This window comes from Heptranchias perlo, chromosome 10 (assembly GCF_035084215.1).
Source record: "Heptranchias perlo isolate sHepPer1 chromosome 10, sHepPer1.hap1, whole genome shotgun sequence".
Lineage (NCBI taxonomy): Eukaryota > Metazoa > Chordata > Chondrichthyes > Hexanchiformes > Hexanchidae > Heptranchias > Heptranchias perlo.
The window spans coordinates 28,803,434-28,828,968 of NC_090334.1; the positions used below are offsets into that span (position 1 = coordinate 28,803,434).

General features: G+C 42.8%; 1 protein-coding gene across 1 annotated transcript in view; it reads left to right on the forward strand.

Moving 5' to 3' along the window:
- Positions 1 to 360: 360 nt before the first annotated feature.
- dph6 (diphthamine biosynthesis 6) overlaps positions 361 to 25,535 on the forward strand; it is a 223,797-nt gene continuing 198,622 nt past the window's right edge. Inside the window, exons 1-3 of the mRNA XM_067991381.1 lie at positions 361 to 797; positions 2,948 to 3,042; positions 14,488 to 14,672. Coding sequence (XP_067847482.1) covers positions 775 to 797; positions 2,948 to 3,042; positions 14,488 to 14,672 — 303 coding nt within the window. The 5' untranslated portion in view covers positions 361 to 774. The remainder of the gene's footprint in view (positions 798 to 2,947; positions 3,043 to 14,487; positions 14,673 to 25,535) is intronic.

The window sequence follows — 25,535 nt, forward strand, 5'->3', positions numbered from 1 at the left end:
AGAGAGAGAGAGAACCGGGTCAGAGAGAGAGAGAGAGAGAGAACCGGGTCAGAGAGAGAGAGAGAGAGAACCGGGTCAGAGAGAGAGAGAGAGAGAGAACCGGGTCAGAGAGAGAGAGAGAGAGAACCGGGTCAGAGAGAGAGAGAGAGAGAACCGGGTCAGAGAGAGAGAGAGAGAACCGGGTCAGAGAGAGAGAGAGAGAGAACCGGGTCAGAGAGAGAGAGAGAGAACCGGGTCAGAGAGAGAGAGAGAGAGAACCGGGTCAGAGAGAGAGAGAGAGAGAACCGGGTCAGAGAGAGAGAGAGAGAGAACCGGGTCAGAGAGAGAGAGAGAGAGAACCGGGTCAGAGAGAGAGAGAGAGAGAACCGGGTCAGAGAGAGAGAGAGAGAGAACCGGGTCAGAGAGAGAGAGAGAGAGAACCGGGTCAGAGAGAGAGAGAGAGAACCGGGTCAGAGGAGACCAGGGACAGAGATCGACTGGGAAACGTGAGAGGACTGACTGGGACCGAGGCCTGGAGTGGATGTGGGGATAGAAAAATACTGAGAAGGAAACAGTGAGAGGAAGACAGAGAGTGGGACTAGGAAAAGGAGGGTCAGAGAGAAATACTGAGAGGGAGACCAGGGACAGTGTGAGACTGAGAGTCTTGGACCAGGAGAGAGCAAAACGAGGTTGGGTGAGAGAGGGACAGGCAGGCACTCCAGGAGTGGTCGAGCATAAGTCTTTCCCACCTCACTGATTTTGAAAACCCTGCATCATTCACTCCCTCTGAACAAAATGAAAGTAGTTGCTTTAATCAGGTAAATTAACATCTTCATGACAGAACAGTTCTTTGCAGCCTCTGCTGTTGCCTCTCATGTTCTTGCATCATGAATTTGACTCTTTCAGTTAATACATTAATTAGGTAACTACCCGATTTAACCATTCATTGCCAGATCTGGCTGGGCCACATCAAGCACTATTGGGCTCAGCTCTCTGCCAAAACCACTTACTACTCCAGGATCATCCAGGAATGCAAAGATAACCCTCGGCTCCTTTTCTCCACTGCCAACTGTCTCCTTAAACCCCTCTCCACTCTCACCTCCAACAAATACGAGAAGCTCATGGACTTTTTTGCCACTAGGATTGAAACCATCTGTTCAGTTGCCTTTGCTGCATTCCTGCCCCATGCACCAGCCCGAGTGCTGAACCAGTGTCTTTTTCTCAATTCTCTCCTATCTCCCCTCAAGGCCTCTGAGCTCATCTTGTCTACAAGTCCCACCTCTTCTTCCTTTCATCCCATTCCCACTAAACTGCTGACCACCCAACTTCCCTTCTTGGCCCCATGCTAGCTAATATCATAAATAATTCCCTCTCCTCAGGTACTGTTCCCCCTCCCTTTCAGAACTCTCTCCTCAAAAAAACCCACCCTCAAACCCTCAGTCCTTCCAAACTGCCGCTCCATCTCCAACATTCCTTCCTTCTTCCAAGTCCTTGAATATGTTATTTCCTCCCACTTTCTCGCAACTCCATGTTTGAACCCAATAAGGTTTCTGCCCCACTACAGCACTGAAACGATCCTAATCAAAGTCACAAATTACATCCTCTGTGACTACGGTGTACTATTTACCTTCATGCATCTTGACCTCTTGACCTCTTTCACATAGTCGACCACACCATCCTCCTCCCAACACCGCCTCACTGCCCAGCTCAGTGGATTGCCCTCTTTAGGTTCCGCACTTACCTATCCAACTATAGCCAGAGCATCTCCAGCAATGGCATCTCTTCCTGGCCCCCTACCGCTACCTCTAGAGTCCACTAAGCACCTGTTCTTGGCTCCGTCCTCTTCCTCCTCTACATGCTTGATCCTTGACGACATCACAGTAAACATGGGGTCAGCTTCCACATGTATGCTGACAACACCCAACTCTCGACCCCTCCAGTATCTCTGTTGTCAGACTGCTTGCAGACATCCAGTCCTCTATGAGCCTCAATTTCCTCCAGTTAAACATTGGGAAGACTGAAGCCTTTGGCCCATGCCACAAACTCTATACCCTTGTCACCAATTCCATCTCTCTCCCTGGCCATTGTCTTAAGTTGAACCAAACTATTCTCAATTTCGCCATCCTATTTACCCTGAGCTGAGCTTCCAACCCTATATCCTCTCCGTCACAAAGGCTGTCTATTTTCACCTCAGTAACATCGTCTGTCTCTGCCCTTGCCTCTGCCAACCTGCTGCCGAAACCTTCAGACGAACATTCCGATGCTCTTCAGGCTGGCCTCTCAACCTCCACCCTCCATAAATTTCAGCACATCTAAAACCCTGTTGCCCGTATCCTATCCTATACCAAGTCCTACTCACCCATCACCCCTGTGCTTGCTGACGTACGTTGGCTCTCAGCCCACCACCCATTCAAATTTAAAACTCTCATCCTCGTGCTCAAACCCCTTAATGGCCTCAACCTTTCCTATCTCTATAACCTTCTCTAGTCCTTCAACCCGCTGAGAAATCTGCGTTCCTCAAACTCTGGCATCCCAAAAATTCCTTTGTCCCACCATTCAGCCATCTAGATCCTAAGCTCTGGAATTTCCTTCCTAACTGTTTCCACCTCCCTCCCCTCCCTTAAGAACCTACTTAAAACCTACCTCTGACTAAACCTTTAGTCATTCCTCCTAATATCTCTTTCCTTGGCTCGGTGTCGAATTTTGACTGATTACACTTCTCTGAAGCACCTTGGGACATTTTTCTACGTTAAAGGTCCTGTATAAATGCAAGTTGTTGTTGATATCAACATTTGTGGCTGCTCATCATAAATGTTTAACAAGGTAATGAGGTGAAGTCTGAATACTGCAAATGAGCTGAAATACTTTACCATCATTATGTTTGAATATGTAGTGATGATGATGACAGAGTGGCTTATGGGCTTATTTCAATCTAGTGAAAATAAATTGACTTTAATTTTTTTTGTAGTGGTGGAAAGGACAGCTGTTACAATATGATGCAGTGTGTGGCAGCTGGGCATGAAGTTGTGGCATTAGCTAATTTAAGACCTGTTGATCACAAAGGTAAGCCTTTTCCATCAATGCATCAGATATTCAGCTTTTTTCAATGTGGACTGCCCTTTACAGCTTGCAATAGGAGATAGATGTATACTACACAACCTCATGTGCACTATTCTCCAAGTAAACAAACTGGAGAAGCACCAATCCATTGCCTGACCTGTTGTAAATTCCTTTGTGGATGGAGATTAAATATGTAGATCATGCAGGTGGTGTGCATTGTTCACAAGTACAGTTACTGTTCGTAAAGGGGAACTATAGTGTAGAAATAAGTACTTAGCCCCTAGATTATTCCTTGCTAATTTTAATTTTCCCATTTATAGCATTCTTCTGTGATGTGAATATAATTATTTTTAGTTGCTAAACTACCATTGCTTAAAGAGAGGTTGAATTGTGATTGGTCTGACAACAATAGGCCACACTGGTTAAGATTGAGACCATCTCAGCAGCCGTCTCTGCTGCCATGCCCCTTTCATTTCTTATCCCCACTCCTGACCACTCATCCTACCACTGATCCCCTGTGATTCTGTAGTTACTCGCCCATCTCTCTCCCTATCAGTCTACTCTCAATCGTGAGCAAACATAGAAATATAGAAAATAGGAGCAGGAGTAGGCCATTCGGCCCCTCGAGCCTGCTCCGCCATTCAATATGATCATGGCTGATCCTCTATCTCAATACCATATTCCTGCTCTCTCCCCATACCCCTTGATGCCTTTTGTGTCTAGAAATCTATCTAGCTCCTTCTTAAATATATTCAGTGACTTGGCCTCCACAGCCTTCTGTGGTAGAGAATTCTACAGGTTAACCACCCTTTGAGTGAAGAAATTTCTCCTCATCTCAGTCCTAAATGTCCTACCCCGTATCCTGAGACCGTGACCTCCTCGTTCTGGACCCCCCAGCCAGGGGAAACATCCTCCCTGCATCCAGTCTGTCTAGCCCTTTCAGAATTTTATATGTTTCAATGAGATCCCCTCTCATTCTTCTAAACTTGAGTGAATACAGGCCAAAAAGTGATGGAAGGAGCCATCAACATTGCTATCAAGCGGCACCTTACTCACCAATAACCTGCTTACCATGCCCAGTTTGGGTCCTGCCAGGACCACTTGGTTCTGGACCTCATCATAGCCTTGATCCATACATGGACACGAGCTGAATTCCAGAGATGAGGTGAAAGTGATTGCCCTTGACATCAAGGCAGCATTTGACTGAGTGTGGCACTAAGGAGCCCCAGTGAAACTAGAGTCAATGGGGATCTTGGGGAACACCCTCCCATGGCTGGAGTCATACCTGGCACAAAGGAAGATGGTTGTGGTTGTTGGAGAGCAATCATCTCATGCCTAGAACATTGCTGTAGGAATTCCTCAGGGCAGTCTCCTAGGCCCAACTATCTTTAGCTGCTTCATCAATGATCTTCCCTCCATCATAAGATCAGAAGTGGAGCTGTTTGCTGATGATTGCACAACTATCAGCTCCATTCGCAATTCCTCAGGCAATGAAGTGGTCCGTACCCACAAACAGCTAGACCTGGATAACATCTAGGCTTGGACTGATAAATGGCAAGTAACATTCGTGCCACACAAGTGGCATTTCCAATAAGAAAGAGCCTAACCGCCTCCCCATGACATTCAATGGCATTATCAATGTCGAATCCCTCACCATCAACAATGGGGTCACCATTGATCAGAAACTAAACTGGACCAGCCACATAAATGCTGTGGCTACTAGAGCAGGTCAGAGACTGGGTATTCTGTGAGGAGTGACTTACCACCTGACTCTCTCAAGCCTCTCCACCACCTACAAGGCACAAGTCAGGAGTTTGATGGAATACTGTCTACTTACCTGGATGTGTGCAGTTGCAACCATACTCAAGAAGTTCAACACCATCCAGGATAAAGCAGTCCGCTCAATCAGCACCCCATTCACCAGCTTAAACATCCCCTTTCTCTACCACCGGCGTACTGTGGCTGCAGTGTGTACTATCTACAGGATGCCTCTGCAGCAAGTCACCAAAGCTTCTTTGGCAGCACTTCCTAAACCCGTGACCTCCACCACCTAGAAGGACAAGGGCAGCAGGTGCATGGGAACACCATCCCCTCCAAGTTCCTCTCGGAAGTCGCACTCCATCCTGACTTGTACATATTTCGTCATTCAATCATTGTCGCTGAGTCAAAGTCCTGGAACTCCCTACCTAACAGCATTGTGAGAGTACGTTCACCACATGGACTGCAGCGGTTCAAGAAGAAGGCCCACTACCACCTTACGGGCAGGTATGGAATCGGCAATAAAATGCCAGCCTTGCCAGCAACACCCATATCTCAAGAACTAATTAAAAAAAAACATCATTGAAACAGTTTATCTGGTTATTTACCTCATTGCAGTTTGTGGGACCTTCCTGTGTACAAATAGGCTGCAGCATTTCCTACACTAAAACAGTGACCTACACTTCAAAAGTACTTCATTGGCTGTAAAGCGCTTTGGGTCCTGAGGTTGTGAAACACGCTAAATAAATGCAAGTTCTTTATTTTTTTCCTTATATAAAATGATTGGACCAGAGTAATTTAGTTTCAAGATTTTGAATGCTGAAAGGAAACTTGGCCCCTACATAAGAGAGATATATTATTTTCCTATTATTAAATGGGTCTTGGTAAAAGATCTTTATCATTTCATGAAGACATTGAGGTGGAATGGAATCTCACCATCGTTAATGTGCCAATTTGAGAGACAATGAGATATCTACTGAGGAAATAAACTATTAACAAAATCAAGCAGAGTGAAAATTCAAATAAGAGTGGTAAAATCACACTTCACAGTTCCAATGGTAGAAGATAGTATTTTAAAGAGAGAATTTTAACATCAGTTCTTTTTTAAAAAAAAATTATTATCTATGATTAGCTTTATCAACCTCTCAATTTTGCTCTCCCATTTTTGTTTCTGTATGTTGAAACAATGAGATATAGTGACATCATTGATGAAGCTGGTTTGGACGAGTTATTGGTCTCATGAGTGTCTTGAAGTGAAATTAGCATCAGTAAATGAAATCATTAACATGGGGTACTTCAGGGATCTCTTCACGTTAATCCTTTTGTCAGGCTCAGTAACTGCTACCTGAAAGTTCCCCTGTGATGACAACAGCGATACTATTTAAGCAAAAATAAGTATTAAAAATATGGGGGAGTTAAATGTGTGGCACAGTGGATTAACACACTGTTACCTCAGTTTCAATCCAGTCCAGAATCATGTGATGAAAGTATCTCTGCTGGTTCTGTATGAAACGAGTTTCAGCAGACTCAAATCAGTTGACAGTGGTAGACAGAAAAGAAAGATGTGTATTTATATAGCACCTTATCACATCTCAAAGCACTTGAATGAATTATTTTTGAAGTGCAGTGACTGTTGTTATGTGGATAAACTTGACAGCTACTTTGCGGGAATTGTACAACCAGTTAATCTTTTTTTGGTGCTATTGGTTAAGGGTACACAGAGAAATTGCTGCTTTTTAAATAGTACCATGAGATCTTTAACATCCACATGAACGATTGGAACAGGTAGATGGGGCTTCCAAATCACGGGACCTCTGGAACTATTCCCTCAGTACTGAACTGGAATGTCAGCCTGGTTTATGTACTCAAATCCTGGAGTGGGGCTTGAATTTACATCCTCTGACTCAGAGGTGAATGTGTTACCAACTCAGCTAAGCTGACAGGTAACATAAAAGGCCACAGACACAAAACTGCCAATCTCACTCAGAGGTCATAAGATGTGGGAGGCAATGAAAGTCGTTCCTCGGGCCTGGGGATTCTGCTGCAAGGAGGCCAATTCGCCATTACCGAGGTTAAGGAGGTGCTAGGAGGACCGCCTGCTCATAGCAGACGTTCTGTATAAGAACGCCCCGCTCCAACTGATCAATGTGTCGCCCGGACCCTCAGGAGTGAGCGGCTAGAGTTTGTCCAGCATCTACCGATGCTACTGGCGTCCTCCAGGCTGGTCGTTGTCGCCGGAGACTTCAACTGCATCATCGATGCGGCTGGACGATCCAGCAGGGTTGACGGAATACTGGACAACATGTCTAAACTCCTGATAGAAGCGGTGAAAGACTCAAAGCTTTGCGACGTCTTCAGCAACCCCGCAGACGGAGCGCCGCAGAGATACATCTGGTCCAGGCCAGATGTGCCCGTCTGTTCCAGGATAGACTTCCTATTTGTGTCCCCAACGCTCAAGGTCCGATTCACCGACATCCAGTCAGTGTCCTTTGACCATTGCCTCCTAATTGGCCGACTGTCAATCGCAGGAGGACCAGAGGGCAGGCGGGCAGGGGGATATGGAAGCTGAACACGAGGAACTAAGGTGGGTTTACACAGGTTGGAAGACCGTAAAACCCCTTTTTGACTCCACGGTGCACTGGCGGGAAGTAATCAAGGCCAACATCAAGAGGTTCTTCATCCTCAAAGGTGTTAGGCAGGCGAGAGAGAGACAGGGAATTGTCGGAGATCTAGAAAAGCAAGCAGGATCTGCTGCGGCTGCAATCGATGGAGGTCGATGTCGAGGAGGAACTCGGAGAGGCCAAAGGCCAGCAAGCCTCGCTCTTCACCTCCGAGGCCTCAAAGATCATCTTCCAATCCAGAGCAGGACAAGACGTGCTCGCGCCTCTTCCAGAGAGACCTCTGTAATCAGCAACCTGAAGGAGGAAGATGGCCCGGTGGCATCTTCACAGGCCGACATACTGAGGATCAGCAAGTCATTTTATGCTGTATGACGTGAAGCCCACAGACATCATGGCCTCCCAGTACTTCCTGTCCTCTATCATGGAGGTCTTAGAGGACAATGAAAAGGAGGGCATAGATCGGCCGCTGACTTTGGATGAGCTGACAAAGGTCATCAGGTCCTTCGAGAAGAGTAGAACTCCCGGAAGCGATGGCTTAATGGCTGAGTTGTATTCGGCTCTGTGGGACTGGATAGGTCTGGACCTACTGGACGTGTACGGGAGTATGCTTCTGGCAGGCAGCATGTCACCCCCCATGAGGAAAGGCATCATCATCCTCATCAACAAGTGGAAATGGAAAGGGGAGAGGGAATAAATCAGAAATTGGTGACCCATTATCTTGCTAAATGTCGACTACAAGATTCTGTCTAAGGTCATCGCCGACAGGCTCAAGTCTGCTGTGGAGCTAGTGATCCACCCGGATCAGACCTGTGCTGTACCCGGCAGGAAGATCTCTGCTGGCCTTGCGCTGCTCAAGGATGCGATCATCCACATGCAGGATGGGGGTGAACACCTGCCTCATCAGCTTGGACCAGGAAGAAGGCCTTTGACAGAATATTCCACGTGCACACGCTGGATGTACTCTCCAAAATGGGGTTTGGGAAGGGAATCCACAATTGGATCCGACTGCTCTATGTGGACATCCGTAGTGCTGTCATAAGCAACGGGTGGGAGTCGGAGAACTTTCCGATCAGATCTGGAGTCAGGCAGGGCTGTCTTCTCTTTGCGGTCTTGTTCTTGTGTTGTATCGAGCCATTTGCCGCGTCCATCAGAAAGGATGCAGGTATCGGGGGTGACGATCCCAGGCAGCGGAGGCTGTCAGGTTAAGGCCTCCCTGTACATGGACAACGTCAGTGTCTTCTGCTCTGATCAGCGGTCGGTCTACAGACTAATGGGCATCTGTTATCAGTTCAAGCTGGCCTCAGGCCAGAGTGAACCGCAGTAAGAGTGAGGCCATGTTCTTTGGCAGTTAGGAGACCTGATCCTTTGTCCCCTTCACCGTCGGGTCCAACTACCTGAAGGTGCTGGGGATCTGGTTCAGGGGGACCCCAGGCCTGCACGAAGAACTGGGAGGAACGGATCACCAAGGTCAAACAGAAGCTTGGAACGTGGTGGGGGGCTGCACCCTCTCCATTGCCGGCAGGAACCTGTTGATAAGGTGTTAAGTGCACGCGGTGTTGCTCTACGTGGCCAAAGTCTGGCCTATTCTCCACCGTCACCATCACAGTCACCCAAGCCATCTTTCACTTTGTCTGGAGGTCCAAGGTAGAACGTGTCTGCAAGGACACCATGCACAAGCCTCAAGACAAAGGGGGGAAGGGCATCCCCAGCAACGCCCTGATCCTGATGGCCTCCTTTGTGTGTGGCTGCCTCAGGATGTGTGTAGAGCCCAAGTACACAAACACAGAGTGTCACTATGTGCTGAGTTTCTACCTATCCACCACACTGAGAAGACTGGTCCTGGCCACGCTGGCCGAGCAGATGCAGGACATCCCGTCCAGCTGGATCGTCTCCTCCCCCCTCCCCTCCCCACCTGTCCCAGATGGAGAAGTTTCTGAGGAGGAACCCCTTTGACCACAGGTCCGTCAGACAACGGTCGACACTGAATGTTCTGGGGGTCCTGCAGGGAAAGGAGAGGGTGTATCCGATCAGGCAGATCCCCAACTAGACGGTTGATGCCACTTGGCAGAACGTCTCGTCACCGGAACTGACCAACAGGCACCAGGATGTAGTTTGGATGGTGGTCAGTAGGGCCCTCCCAATGCGGCCTTTCCAACACGCATGGAATCTCAGCACCACCACCACGAGCTTCCCTCGAGGCTGCGGCGGGGACGAGACCGGCGTCCACCTCCTGGTGGACTGCCCCTTCACGCAGAAAGTGTGGAGAGAGTTGCATTGGCATCTGTCCCGATTCATCCCCAACACAGGACGCTGTGCTCTACGGGCTGTTCCCCGGGACGCACACCGAGACAGATATCAACTGCTGCAGCAAGACCATTAACTTGGTGAAGGAGGTCCTTTGGTCTGCCCGAAACCTGCTGGTCTTCCAGCTGAAAGTGCTTTCCACGACTGAGTGTTGCCAACTGCCGTACTCCAAGGTCCAGGAGTACGTGCTGTGGGGCGCACTGAAGCGAGGTGCAGCCTGCGCAAAGGCTAGGGGAAAGGCCACCCCACTTTGTATTGTACAAAATGTATTAGAAGATATGTACTATGTTTTAAATTGTAATGACGGGATCGGAGTGTGTACTATCTGTATTGTTTTGAATTGTAATTGTGTATTTACATTGAACTGTGTGTATCCTTAAATTTTATGAAATGAGGTATATTTTGAAATTTAAAAATGAGTATTGGTGCAGAAACTGGAAGCATTCACAGTGGCACAGTTCAGGCGTCTTTCTGAGGTTAGGGTTCAAGCATATTGCTAATAAGCAGAGACAGCTTTACTCTGCAACCGATCCATGCTTTATCAAACATTCCTAACAGCCCTCGGAATGCTAAGGGTGGAAGTGTTCTCTTCCCATCCTTCCCTTGATGAGCTCCCAAAGTCAAGAAATTTAAAAAGAAGGAATTAAAAAATAATACTTTCAAGAGTGCTGAGATGTACTGGTTATATTACTAGTCTAGTAATCTAGAGAACGTGAGTTCAAATCCCACCATGGCAGTTTGAGAATTTGAATTCAGTTTACAAAATCTGGAATAGTGACCGTGAGGCTATCTGATTGTCGTAAAAACTCAACTGGTTCACTAATGTCCTTCACAAATGTAAACCTGCAGTCCTTACCTGGTCTGGCCTATATGTGCTTCCAGTCCCACACCAACTTGGTTGACTCTTAACTGCCCTCTGAAGATGCCTAACAAGCCACTCAGTTGTATCAAACTGCGACAAAGAATACCACAAGGATTGAAGCAGTTCAAGAAGGCAGCCCACCACCACATTTTCAGTGCAACTAGGGATAGGCAAAAAATGAGGCCTTGCCAGCGATGCCCAGATCTCGAGAATGAATAGTAAAAAAAAACTGCTCCAGACATGCGCTGACTACTTATTCCAAAATATGGGTGGACATTTTGAATTTTGAGCTTCCAGTGCAGTATTAGGCTACTGCTTCAATTTCAGTGTCATTTATTTTGTTTTTTTAATAAGGTATTTTCATTCCTTTTTGTTGCTATGATTCTTCCTATACGTGTTGCTGTCTTTTTCCTTTCATCTGTGTCATTCTTGCTTGTTTGTTGGTGTCTCTCTGTAGCTGTCTTTATCTCTTTTTTCCCCTCTTTCTTTCTCCTTCTCTCCATTTCTCTTTTTAATTCTTATTCCCCCTTCTTCCTACTATTGTGAGTAATTTTAAGAACACCAGCGAGGTATTTCTTCTTAAAATACATATCAGTTGTGAGGGGGAAGAATATGGCAGTCATTAGGAATGCTTCGTGTTTGGTGACACATCGTGCTAAATCAGTATGTGTAGAGCACTGCAGTTGTAACCACCACTTTCAAAGCTGCAACAACAAGGTCAAATTTTTATGGTAAATTTTATTATTATTATTGCAGCAGCCATGTTGTTTGACCTTGAGAGATATATATATATATCTAGCATGAATAGCAGCCGTCTGTCTCAAAAGACACTGGTGTAAGCCCCAAAGCAGTCCAGTTACTTTGCTAATGCTACAACAAATGTGAGTGGCTAAAGAGTCCAATTCTCGTGTGACAGTCCTTGTCACTGGTGGTGCAGGCGTAAATCACAGAGCCAGATGATGAAGCTTGCGTAGTATTGGCTCTTGAAGCCTGATGTGCTTTCCTCTTTGCTCTCTTCTCATTCTTCTCTCTCAGCCATCTCTCTTCAGCTTTAGTGACACCCTGATGTAGTGCAGCACTCCAGTGTGCCCTGTTGTTAGCCATACCTTTCCAGCTTGTGGTATCAATGTTGAAAGTTCTCAAGTTCCACTAGCAAACAGGTTTAAGGTGATTGGCAAAAGAATCAAAGGTGACGCGAGGAAAACTTTTTTACGCAGCGACTAGTTATGATCTGGAATGCGCTGTCTGAAAGAGTGGTGGATGCAGATTCAATCGTGGCTTTCAAAAAGAATTTGGATAAATATTTGAAGAGAGAAAATTTGCAGGGCTACAGGAAAAGAATGGGGGAATGGGACTAACTGGATTGCTCTTACAAAGAGCCGGCGCAGGCTCGATGGGCCGAATGGCCTCCTTGTGTGTTGTAACAATTCTATGATTCTATGAAATGTTTTTGACTCTGAGCCTCGGTTGGCCCAGCGGCCCTGAAGCACCTGTAAGTTCTCCATATAAGAGATCCTTTGGAATATACCCATCTTCCATCTGACAAAGATGACCAAGCCACCGGAGGCGTCTCTGTTTGAGAAAAGTTATTAGATTTGGCAACTTAGCTTCCTCGAGTACTTTGGTGTCAAGAACTTTGTTTTCCCACTTGATATTTGGAATACGGCAGAGACAGCGGGTGTGGAAAGAGCTTAGCCTTCTCTCATGCCTGCTGTAGGTGTTCCAGGTCATGCTGTCATACAGCAACGTGCCCAGACCACACGTTTGGTATACCCATTTCTTGGTGATCAATGTCGATTTCCTATTATTCCACACATGCTTAGTCAATTGGCCGAATGTGGTTGCTGCCATTCTGATGTGAAAGTAGCTTGTTATCTAGGGATAAGTTATCCAGTACAGTTGATCCTAGGTAGCAGACCTTGTGTACAACTTCTAGCGTGGTGTTAGCTATTGTAACTTCTGGTGCAGTCAACACACCTTGTGCCATGATCTCTGTCTTACATTTTGGAAGGGTGTGATGTTTGACCCCTTGCACTGATTTCATGGTGAAGTTGGAGTTTGACACAAAGCCTGTTTAAAAAAGTTTTACACATTTCCAATATCGCTTCCCCATCCTCTCCCGTTATAATTTAGATATTTTTATCCTTCATTTAGGTTCATTCCATGTCACATGCCAGTTCCTGGCCAAGAGGCCTCTGCTTTGTAACTGGCTTCTACAAGTTGCATGAGAGATGCCTGGAGTTTCCTCACTTAGATTTGTTTTCACTCCTTCCACCCTGTGGAAAAACGCATGACCCCGTCTTACTGGTCACCCTATTATAGAAAGGATATTATTAAACTAGAAAGAGTGCAGAAAAGATTTACTCGGATGCTACCAGGACTTGATGGTTTGACTTATAGGGAGAGGTTAGATAGACTGAGACTTTTTTCCCTGGAGAGTAGGAGGTTAAGGGGTGATCTTATAGAAGTCTATAAAATAATGAGGGGCATAGATAAGGTCGATAGTCAAAATCTTTTCCCAAAGGTAGGGGAGTCTATAACGAGGGGGCATAGATTTAAGGTGAGGGGGAGAGATACAAAAGGGTCCAGAGGGGCAATTTTTTCACTCAAAGGGTGGTGAGTGTCTGGAACGAGCTGCCAGAGGCAGTAGTAGAGGCGGGTACAATTTTGTCTTTTAAAAAGCATTTGGACGGTTACATGGGTAAGATGGGTATAGAGGGATATGGGCCAAGTGCAGGCAATTGGGACTAGCTTAGTGGTATAAACTGGGCGACATGGACATGTTGGGCCGAAGGGCCTGTTTCCATGTTGTAACTTCTATGATTCTATGATTACTCCTGACTCAATGGCTAAGCCAAGATTATGAACTTGCAGAATAAAGGCATATTCTACAGTCCCGTGCCAAATATATTACAGCACCAACCTGGGGCTCTTCCTTCATATACAATATTTTGAATTGTACTCTAGTTTTGTATTTACTGCACATTTATTATAAAACCACGAACGAGTTACATATATTTAAGGCAATAATAAGGAAATACTGTGAGAAAACTGTCAGTGCAGTTACTTTTTAAAAAGTTTCTTAGTGACTTATTTATTTTTAATTTTAAAGACATAACAGGAAATAAAATGATAACATTGCAAAAAAAGGCCAGAAATTATATGGGTACGGTGGCCTAGTGAACTGGGAACACAGAGGTCATGAGATGAAATCCCACTATAGCAAATTCCGAAATTGAATTCCAAAAATCTGGTGATGTTTGACGTAGCACCAGAAGATTGCTGTAAAAATTCAGCTTGTTTACTACTTCCCTTCAGGAAAGGGAACCTGCCACTCCTACTGGTCCGGCCTACATGTGAGTCCAATTCCACACTACATAGTTGACTCTTAAGACCTTCAGGGCACCGAGGGATAGGCAGTGAAAACTGCCTTGCCAAAGTCGCTCACATCCCAAGAACATATAAAAAAAACATAAACAGAGCATTTTTAGAGGTGCAGGAGAATTAACTTTAGAATAACAAGCAAACTTTACAATAGGTGAACAGCAAACTATAAGGACTTGACAAGGTGATGGCTTAAGAAAGCTCAATATAACTCAGACCTTTGGCATAAGGCTAAATGGATTTAAAGGGCTAGGCCAGTTCAGATCCCCAAAGGGATGATCCAAGTCTCAGGGACAAAACAGTGAACCAGATGAATCCAAAATACTGCATTTTATGAAAAAGTTTTAATTTTTTTGAAGTATTGCTTCAAATATAAATTTTAAGCACAGCATTTGCTTTGACAAATATGAAAATATTCTGTTTTTAGTTTATAAGTAAAGGAGTACAAATGTCAACAAGGTTCACTGTCTTGGTTCTCCTTAAGCCACTGTCTTATTGACTGACTGTTTATTCCTGCAGATGAGCTTGACAGTTACATGTATCAGACAGTGGGACACGAGGCTATAGATCTGTATTCAGAAGCCATTGGCCTGCCACTGTACCGTCACACAATCCAAGGTAGCAGTCTAGCAATTGGGAGAGACTACACCAAATGTGAAGGGGATGAAGTAGAAGACCTCTACCATCTTCTGAAGCAGATCAAGGTATTGATGAGAATATTTGGAACAGTTGATAAGTAGGTTTTTTTGTAAATATTAGTGAACTTTATTGTCATAGCTCTTTCTCGCAAGGAATGATAGTATTTGAACAAATACATATTTTACTGCCTTCTGTTTGATCTTGAGTACATGAATCAAAGTGCACATGTTGCAGATTGCTACTGAAGAATGATAAATGCTGATTTGATACAAGTTCTATTTTGTATTTTGTAGTATGTTTGCATTTGTTCAACCTTGATAAGTGTGTACTTTCCCAAGGTATTTTATCCTGAATCTGCATTTATATGATTTGCAGACAAAAGGAGCCAAAAATCTTTGTACTGCATTTCAGTTAATAATTGGTTCAGTAATTCAATGTAAACATAAAACAATTTAATTTATTTTTCACAACACTGTTAAAATGTGCTGCAGTGTCTAGGTGACATTTAGCAGTGGGTTGATTATATTTAGAATGTTGTTACATTACAAGTACTGATCTGAGACCAGGTTGGGGCAATTTGTGGCCTGCTCTCTGTGAGCATGATCTGCAGAGTGTTGCTCAACGACAATCTAAATTTCAACGTTGGGAGAGAGACGACTGGACCGCTCAATTTGTATTAACAAATGAAGTATAAAAAATTCCCATGGTGATCAATATTTTGAACGTCACTGTGCAATGAACTTGCAGTTATGCTGCAGTGGGTGTGATGCCAAAATGGTGTGAGATCACTTTCTAGAGATAGTCTCACACCACTTGTGACTTCACACCCAAATTACACACTACCTTAAAACAAACCAAAATCAAAACCATTTTATGTTAATCCAACAATGTAGTATAAATGGCTTATTAATGTGATAGAAAATGAAAACTCAATAATTGTAGATTATGTTATGCTTGGATCAGAAATTTTCCACGGTAAAAAGTGAATAGGATGTGGTTTGTGAAGGGGCATTCCACAATTAGAGCAGGTATGTGTTTGCCTGAGGTCGACACTTACCAGTTGATTCACAACACTGCATAAAAAATGCCACACTTTAAATAAAAATGATTCCACTTTGAGCATGAAAAATCACACAGTAGTGCTATGCACTAGGTCTTCATAATTACTTTTTTCCCCCTGCTAAGCACTTTATCTTCACTTGTGCAGACTAACTTAATTGCTTTCAGGTCCACAACAGGTTGCATTGAAATTCCTTGAGGATACTTCATTAGTTCAGGATCTTAATTGCCATTCTTTCCTTTTGCTAATGTCCAGGGTGTTTGATGTATTTAATTAAATCAGCACCAAATTTTACTAAGTAGTCAAACCGAAAACCTGCAAATATCCTTTAATGACATAGTTCCCTTTAACAAAAAATGGGAGAATGCTAGTTTGTCTCCATGATTCAAGATGTGCTAATGAAATTGTATGTTTCAAAGCTGGGTGATTCTGTTAATGGCTTGTTAATTACAGGCTCGTATATTAAAAGAGGAATTTCCTGCTCTCCTGCTTTTGCTCAGGAGATCATTTGGATCAAACCCAGTTTCAGTATCCCAGGCCTAACAGAACAAACTCATTTTTGGAACAATAGTTTTTGGAACAATTTCCTTTTTTCAGACATGTTAAACAACAAAAATGTTACTTTGATCATTAAAGTATCTGTGCAGTGGCCAGTGAATCCATTAAAAAAACGATGCATTTAAATGTTTTAATCTTTTTTTTTCTTCTGCTTCACTTCTGTACCCCTATCCTTAAAGAATCCATTACCCAGGCACTTCATTAATCTATTCTGGCTAAGTAATAGCCTCTAGAACTGCTCCAGACCTCTCCTGTTAATATCAGTAACTGATTACAATCAATCTAGCATTGCCTCAGTTTTAAAATTCTCATCCGCATATTCAAATCTCTCCATGGCCCCGCTCCTCCCTATCTCTGTAACAATCCTGTGAAAACTCTGGCTTCTTGTGCATCCCCCACTTCCTTCACCCCACCATTGGTGGCAATGCCTTCAGCTCTCTAGGCCCTAAGATCTGTAATTTCCTCTCTTCAAATCACTTCTTAAAACTTACCTCTTCGATCAAGTTGTTGATCATCTGTCCTAATGTCTCTTTCTTTGGCTCGGGTTGTCAGTTTTTGGCTGATTGCACTCCTGTAAAGTGCCTTGGGACATTTTACTACATTGAAGACGCTATATAAATGTAAGTTGTTGTTGGTGTAGGTTGCTCAATGTTGAATGCAACTGACCCTCTGGATTTTCTCTCCCTCATTTGTGCATGATGTGGAGATGCCGGTGATGGACTGGGGTTGACAATTGTAAACAATTTTACAACACCAAGTTATAGTCCAGCAATTTTATTTTAAATTCACAAGCTTTCGGAGGCTTCCTCCTTCGTCAGGTAAATGTTCAGGAGCTCCTTGAAGCCTACGCATTTGTGCATGGCAACAGTGGCCTCTGCTTTGCATCTTATCAAGGCATAGCTGAGGTTGTAAAACTCACTGGGAATCATTTGCACCTTCACCACCTAGGCGATATGTGGCAGAATGGATCACCTGCCTTTTAGAGACCTCATCCACTTTTTGTCCCATTGGACAAATAATTAATCAACAGGCCATTTCCCTGGGCTAGTGACTTGTCCCAGAACTTTGCTAATGTTGGACTATAAGAAGTTCTCTGAAGTGTCTATTGACAGGCTAAGCTGACTCAGCCCTGACATTTCTGAATGTCCACAGGATGTTAGCTCACCTCTCAGTGCATCTACCTGAAGGTCTGGCTCAGATCAGGATCTCGACACATGGAGAATTGTGAGCTTGAATCCATGACCTAACCCTCTGGTGAACCCCCATCAGACTGCTCCATGATTTTGATTGCTGAAATAATTTTTGTTCTGTCTTCAAAAAATAACTTTGTAGTTGGTGTGTATCAATTGCATTGTTTATTACTTAAATTAATAGACCACTATAACTTGCGTAAATTAAAATTTAAATCAAATGCATCAAAGCTGCTGTTATTCACCCCAGAATGATTGGATAAAAGTTTTTGCTGTAAGATGGCTGCAAGATTACACAACTGAACGAGTTTGAGATGTCTGAAATGAGTTCCTAGAAGTTGTGAACTGTGCCTAGAAGTTGAAAGAAAAGGAACTTGCATTTATATAGCACCTTTCTCATCCTCAGGATGTCCCAAAGCATTTCACAGTCAATGAATTGCTTTCTAAGTGTCGTCCCCATTGTTATATAGGAAAACGCAGCCGCTAAGTTGCACACAACAAGGTACCATGAGCAGCAATGAGATAAATAATCAGTTAATTTGGCACTAGTTGGCGCACTTATATTCATGAATTCAGTTGTTGCCTTTGATGTCAAAGCTGCCTAGGTTATACTGTGTGATGAATATAGCAGCAGCACGGAAATTGTAATTGTGCAAGATTCACACATGCACAGTTGCTCAGAAGTTGTGTATGGGACTTTAAAGCAATTCCACATGTGTGTATTTTGCAATTAGTTCAAAATCACATTTTGCCAGTCTGACCAAAAATTGCCCAGTGCTAAGGGAAGATCCATTCAGGCCAGTAATGGTGAAAGCACATTGACGGCTTGAGTTGTCGGATTGCCTGAGTCATCAGCCGGCTGGGACGAATGGTACAAGAAATAGAAAATTCACATTGGTGTGATTGGGGAAGGTTGCAGGCACATTGTTAGGAGTAGTTTGGAAGGTGCATATAACTTTTTTGTCCTGCATATAACCTGTGCTTTACCTGAGAGGAGATTTGATAGAAGTGTTCAAAATCATGAAGGGTTTAGATAAAGTAAATAAAGAGAAACTGTACCCATTGGCAGAAGGATCGAGAGCCAGAGGGCACAGATTTAAGATGATTGGTAAAAGAATCAAAGGCGACATGAGGAAAATATATTTTATGCAGCGAGTAGTTATGATCTGGAATGCGCTGCCTGAAAGGGTGGTGGAAGCAGATTCAATCGTGGCTTTCAAAAAGGAATTGGATAAATACTTGAAGGGAAAAAATTTGCAGGACTACAGGAAAAGAGTGGGGGAATGGGACTAACTGGATTGCTCTTACAAAGAGCCGGCTTGGGCTCAATGGGCCGAATGGCCTCTTTCTGTACTGTAACCATTCTATGATTCTACCTGAGCTAGGAGTGCTTGGGTACCAGGATGGAAAAGTGTTCATTTTCCACCATGAACATGTCACCTTAATGAGTACAATTTCACCATTTCTATAAAGTATTTATACAGCTCATCATTCTATAAACATCAGTGTCTTATTGTTTCCTCTATGCACATGTGGATCTGACCTTGCTGCCTATCGAAGTACTGATGAAAATTATCATCTACAAGAAGGCGTCATTAAAAATAAGATTGCTAGCTTAGGACAATTTGCTACCTTAAAAACACTCTAGCAATACAAATTGCTGTAACTTTTACTTCTGCTCTCAGTTGAAAATGTTCAACACTTTGAAGAGATACATTCCTGAGGAACATTTTATGTTTAAATTAAGTTTATGCATTTTAAGTGCACTGCATTGATGAGGAATTTTATGGAACTGGAGGTGATGTGATGCACTGAAATTGTATGCTTGAGCTTATGGTAGTGGTGAAGGAGCTAGATTTACTCACAATATTCAGAATACTTTAAGCACAGTTTAAAAACAGTTAGGATGCATTGGTTAAAGGGTAGGTAAGCCTGTGGGACTATACATGAATGTTTTGGAAATTTGAAATGAAGGCATCAGTTAGAGAAATACAGAACATGGCAGCGAATAGACATCCCTTGATGAGAACATTTATTCGCCCCATAGTGTTTGCTTAATAGGGATGACTCGATAATAGAATTGTTTCACACTGTGTTAACTGCTGTAACAATTTTTTTTTATAATTTAAAATTCACTTGAATGCTTGCCAGATTTGCAGTAATACGATTACAGTCTTTTGTTGTGGACAAGGCATCAGGTAGTAAAAACCATTCGTCTTGCACAAAAGAAAGAAAAAAGACACTTGTATCTATTTAAAAAACCCAAGGAATTAATAGTTGATCTGTGAAAAGCTCTGTCTCATTCTTGCTAATATCCTTTAAAAATACTGCTCAGTATTGGGAACCTGCTGCGGATTTTATGTAGCTCAAATGCAGATATGTTTGGACCGTCTCCCCTTCTCCTTGGTAAACATTGCCTTCTTGTCTGGTTTGCAAAAGTAATTAAAATTGCTACTGATTTCACAGCAGGTACAGTACAAATATGTTTGCGGAAACCTCGACATGGATATGGCAGTGGATATTGATGGAGGATTATGTTGTTTGTGAATTCTTTGTATTGCTCAGCAACAGGAGTCTGTTCTTTTGAAGCACACTTCGCTTTTACACTTACTGTGCTGCGTGACTTAAAATTGGACAAATAATTAATCATCAAAATATTTAAAATTCTTTTTTTAAATTGCAAAGACACAAGAATTATTAGTGTGTTCAGGTTTTCCGAATAATTACAGCCAACTGGGAAAAGGTTAATTAGTGTTGTAAATTTTCAGCTATTCAGGCCAGGAAATAGCTTGATCCTTTAATTTTTTAATTAATCATTTATCAGACAGTTATGTATCTAGTTAGCAACAGATGCTTTAGAAGTTCTGCTATGTGGCCAGAAAACTATTTGTGCACACAATAGTTTTCTCTTCATGGCAGAGTCAAAAAGTTTTTCCTGTATTAAAAGTCCATAGAAGAGGCCATTCACCCACATGCTATGACGTTTCCCCATTTGTTTCTGGTGGGTTGTGTGGGTGTGTTTTTTATTTGTCCTCTCGCCCTCTTCTCAAATTGGTGGCTATTGCTGGCATCTGATTCAGGTGCGACCAGTGTCCCTCTTGCTCCTGTACAAATGCATATTATTTGTATGTGGACAATGAGCGAGCTATTCAAATGCTGAGGGCATCACAGCTGATCCTCATCCTGTCCTCACCTGATGACAGCAAACACACACACACACACACACACACACACATTCTGGCAGGATTTCAGCTAGCTACTGATCAGATTCCAGCTGAAAATTGTGTTTGCCTCTGTTGTCACCAGGCGAGAACCCTGGCAGATGTTTTAACCCGTGCCTAATTAAGGATACCTAAGACTAACTGTAATGCTCTTGTAGCCCAGGTTGCGATTGGCAAACTCAGCACAAATCAGGACTATTACCTTTCTGGCCTGTATGACTCAGTGCCACCTTATTGCAGCAAGGCATCAGGAAGGAAGTTATACTTGTACAGTAAATGCTTTACTCTCCACCCTTCCAAATTTTCGAAACCTTTTCCTGAACCTCTCCTTTTGGGAGAAGTCTCAGTAAGACATTATAATAACACAAGATTTAAAGGCTTTTTTTGTACCATAATTGTACAGTGTGGCTTAAAGTAAAGAATTTCCACAAAAGTTGTTTCAAGACCATAATATCTGTTTCTGTTATTTATCTTCAGCTGAGGTAGTGTTTGTCAGTAGTTATCTAAATGTTCCACAAACAAATTAGGCACTGGAGTGAAGATTTCAATAGTGTTAATGATGATAGCACAAAGACAGACATTGATGCATAGCTCTAGCACAGAATCTAATAAGTCTTCACTCTGTATGCACATGATCCAAAGATAGTGTCTTGAGGATGCTGTACAATGACTAACTATAAACGTCCTTGAACTAGATTTGACAGTACAGGTGTGCAGTCTGAGTGATATAGTCTTTTGTTTTGGCAACATAAGGTAACTCTTGTACTAGAAGTGATTGTATTATGCATGGTTTGCAAATGCTACTTCTTGTTTTGATCTATTCTCACCTTTCAGGTTTGCAATGTTTATTGCATCTGTGTGATTGCAATACGGAGGTGGGATGTGTGTTTTATACTTACTTTGATCACTAACTATGAATGCAAACTTGATATTGGTAGTACTGATGTTTACCTGCTGTAAACAGATACAAATTATGCCATAATTCTTACGATGGTTGCTGTGCTTGAAAGAGAGTTCAATATCGCTGACTTTTTCTTTGTATAAATTTTTATGCCCGTTGGGGCCAAGGAGACTGCTACTGAGAATGGATTACTTCTGTTACAGGTATCCAGTGTTGGCATCAGCCACTCCCAAGTCAGGTACAGGTAAAGCTCCCCCACTCTGCCCCAACATTGTGTCTAAACCTCACAAGGATTTATAGCATCAGGGTGACATTTTTCTATTTCCCACACCAGCTATGGTCAGCAGGCAGGATGAAGATTGATAATTTGGTGGATCTATACCCACTAGAAACTCGGTTGAGATTACTAAACTGATTTTATATTGAACCCTTTCATTCGTGTGGGCAGATGAGACTTATTCTGACAGGTAAATATGGGACTTCATTAAACCATAAAGCACTCTACCATTACAATTGGTATACTTTTTTATGCTTTGTTTTCAAATATGCATCTTTATATAAGTAGAAAGAAAGAACTTGCATTTATATAGCACTGCATCACATCCTTGGGAGAGCCAAAGTGTTTCACAGCCAATTAATTACTTTTGAAGTGCAGTCACTGTTGTGATGCAGACAAATGCAGCAGCCGATTTGAGCATAACAAAATCCCGCAAGCAGTACATGAGATAAGGAGGAATGTTGGCCAAGACACCAGGAGAACTCCCTGCTCTTGTTCAAATAGTGTCATAGGATCTTTAATGTACAGCCGAGTAGGCAGATGGGGCCTCAGTTTAATAACTTACCTGTAAGACAGAACCTCTGATAGTGTAGCATCCCCTCAGTATTGCATTGAGGTCTCAGCCTAAATGTTGTGCTTAAATCCTGGATGGGGGGTTTTTGGTGGTGGGAGAATATATTCATGTCTTTCCATTCCCAGTTGAGATTTCTCTACAGCAAATAATATTGCTTTGTTGAGTAGGTGGACAGACAGTCTGGTTCCAGGCCTGTGCCTGTGCCATGTTGAGCTGGGTGCTTGGAGGTACATGAGAGCAATGCAAGTTGGTATTCCAATTTTACTTCTGTCAATGTAGGAAAGTACAAAATTTCTACTGGGGGCCTCTCTCTGTCACCTGACTGAATTCAACATTTTGCAACATGGGAAATGTGTGAGAATCTATGTTCTATTTATTATCTTTAGCTATTGGTTAGGCGGAAGAGTAGAGTGTTTTGGGGAGGGGCGGAGGGAGAGCTAAAGGCAATATCCATTACAAGCGCACCTACTGATCACTAGCGCACCCTTATTGGCTGTGTAGGAGACCACAGCTTTGGATCCTGCCTCCCAGCTGAAAAAAGTCTCACAAAAGGCTTATGAAGTGACAACATGAAAGAGAAAAGAAAAATTTCAGAGGCATGTGTGACAGGGCTAACGACGAGGATTATAGTTCCTATGCACAGAAATAGGTATTTGAAATGGCACTGTTGTTTTACCAATGCACTCAACCTCCTATCAGACTGAAAGCTGCATTAAATCATGCAGATTTTTTTCCTTTCATAAGAACCATCCAATATTGTGTGTTTAGAAGAGTTGCTGTTGTAACGGTGCAAGATTTTCTTCCCTGCTAGATTTTAATTGTATTGATACGAATACTCAGACAGACATGGAGGCTGGCTGGCTATGGATGGTGTGAGAAAGCCTTGAGGCTTTACTCATCAGTTTAAACTTGCTGATTGCCAGGTTTTCCTAATTTTGCATTTCCAGGGCACTGCTGCCATGACCTTGTCTGTAATATATGATGGCCTGGGTCTCTGAGAATCTCACGTGGCCATGGAATGGTTAGACATGTATTGTTTACCAGACTCCAAGTGAACTGTGCACTAGCAGCCAGTTTGATAAACACACATTTCCTGCCTTTATCAGGGAGATCACAGAATGTGAAGTATGAGTTTCCAGTTTTACTCATTCCCTTCAGCTCTTTTCCTGTTTAAAAAACTTACTAATGGGGTGTTGAATGGTTCCCATTCGGATTTTAGTTACCAGTCGCTGACTACATATTCTTGAAGATGTCTGGCAGATCTTCAGAAAAAGGGGGAAGAAACAATATTTACATTTTAATAGAAAATAAAATGTGAAACTTTAATTTATGTTTATTTCAATTGCACAGGTTCTACTTGTATTTGAAAGTGAAAAGCAGACGTGACTACCAGCAAAAGTGAGGGAAAATATTTTAGCGGAAGTTAATGTGCAAGCCTTTTGGGCACTTCTGTTAATAATACTTCAGTGTAAGAGGTGCAGCTCCTTACAGTACCAAGTGAGCAATCTGATTTAATTGTTTCATTCTTGTAATTGGAGCTGTTGGATTCTTAATTTAAACACTGATTAAGTAATCAGGGGCTGGATTTCCCACAGGATAGTAAATCTGTTTGCCTTTGTGTTTTACCTGGTGGTAACAATAGCCATCAGGTAAAACCAATTTACCTGGTGGCATCTCCTCAGTTGCCATCAGTCTGGATATAATAAGGTAATCAAAGGTACGTCAGCAAATCAGGGAAACCGGAGGTTTTCATCAACGCCACATGGCTGAAGTACTGTTTAAAATAAAACAGCCTTTCTCTAATTGGACAAGGCTGGAGTCTTGTTCTCACCAAGCCAGATATCCAGCTGTGTGCTTAAACAGTATTTGGGGGGGGGGGGGAGGCTGGAGTTGAAACGATGTATTTTAGTTTTTCCAGCTGGCCTGCACTTCGATGCAGGGCTGTACCTTCTGCCCATGCCTGGTGGTATCCATATTTTTTACTTAAATAATGGCAGACTGCTGCCAGAGAAATTTAAAATCTGTAATGGGGAGTTTAAGATGGGCAGTGGTAAATAGCTGGGTACAGTTTTTTTTTAAAGAATGAGAATTACTGTTGGCGGTAACTCCGTAACCCCACCTATTGCAAGAATCCAAACCTGTGCGATTTAACCAGAATAAAAGATGTAATGATGTGTCCCTGTACAAATCATTCTAGTGGGGACATTGTTGATCTCCTGTAATTGATCTTTTAATGTGAAGTCATCTCTAATTAAAATCAATGGTGAAGTAAAATGCTAGCTATCATTATAGTCACTTTGTGTTTGCGTTAATGGGTATAATTTTAAAGTGCCAGAAATTGCATTCAGACCACCCAGGTTTTAAGACTTGAGTGTTGCCATTATTGGCTACTTCAGGTCTGCTTTAACTACCCATAAGAATAATTTCTTGTTAGCAGTACATTCCGCAGTGGTGATAGTAAACTGACTTGTGCTGTTAAGTTCTTAACAGGAATTTCTCAGCCAGTGCTGTGGCTGCAAGACCATTTTAGAAGTAAAGTTATGTGAAAGACTGAAAAGCTGCCAGTGGTATTGGACTAAAAAAAGGAGAAATGGTTCAGGCGGGTAGGGTACCCAGAATTAGATACCAGAAGAGAAGGTGAGGAATGTTAGTTGGGAAAGAGATGAGAGGATTGGGTCTGTATGACAGGCTCTTGCAGGTTGAATTACTACAGATGTGTTATATTTTATTTATGTTGAACAATAGAGAAGTTGTATCACATTTTATGTATATAAAAAGCAAGAATGTTGCTCTAGTTGTTGGTTTTGCAATGTCCTTTTGAATAATGAGAAATGTTCATCCTTGAAATGCACTCCAGTCTATATTTTTTGTTCCATATAGCTCTGACCAAGAATGATGGGATGAAATGTTCTGCTGCTTGCTGGCTGTGAGTGGGTGGTGACAGACCACAGAATATCACTGACCCTAATTAAAGACTAATTCTGAATTTCACTCAAAGAAGCCACAAGGCTGGCTGCTGTAGGACATAAAATAATGTCTCACTGGTTTGGTAGTGGGTGCTCACATGAAGCGGAGGCAGAGTATAAGCAAACAAACCACAGGAAGATGCGAATAAGAGGGAAAGACACGAGGAGCTTTTCCAACCAA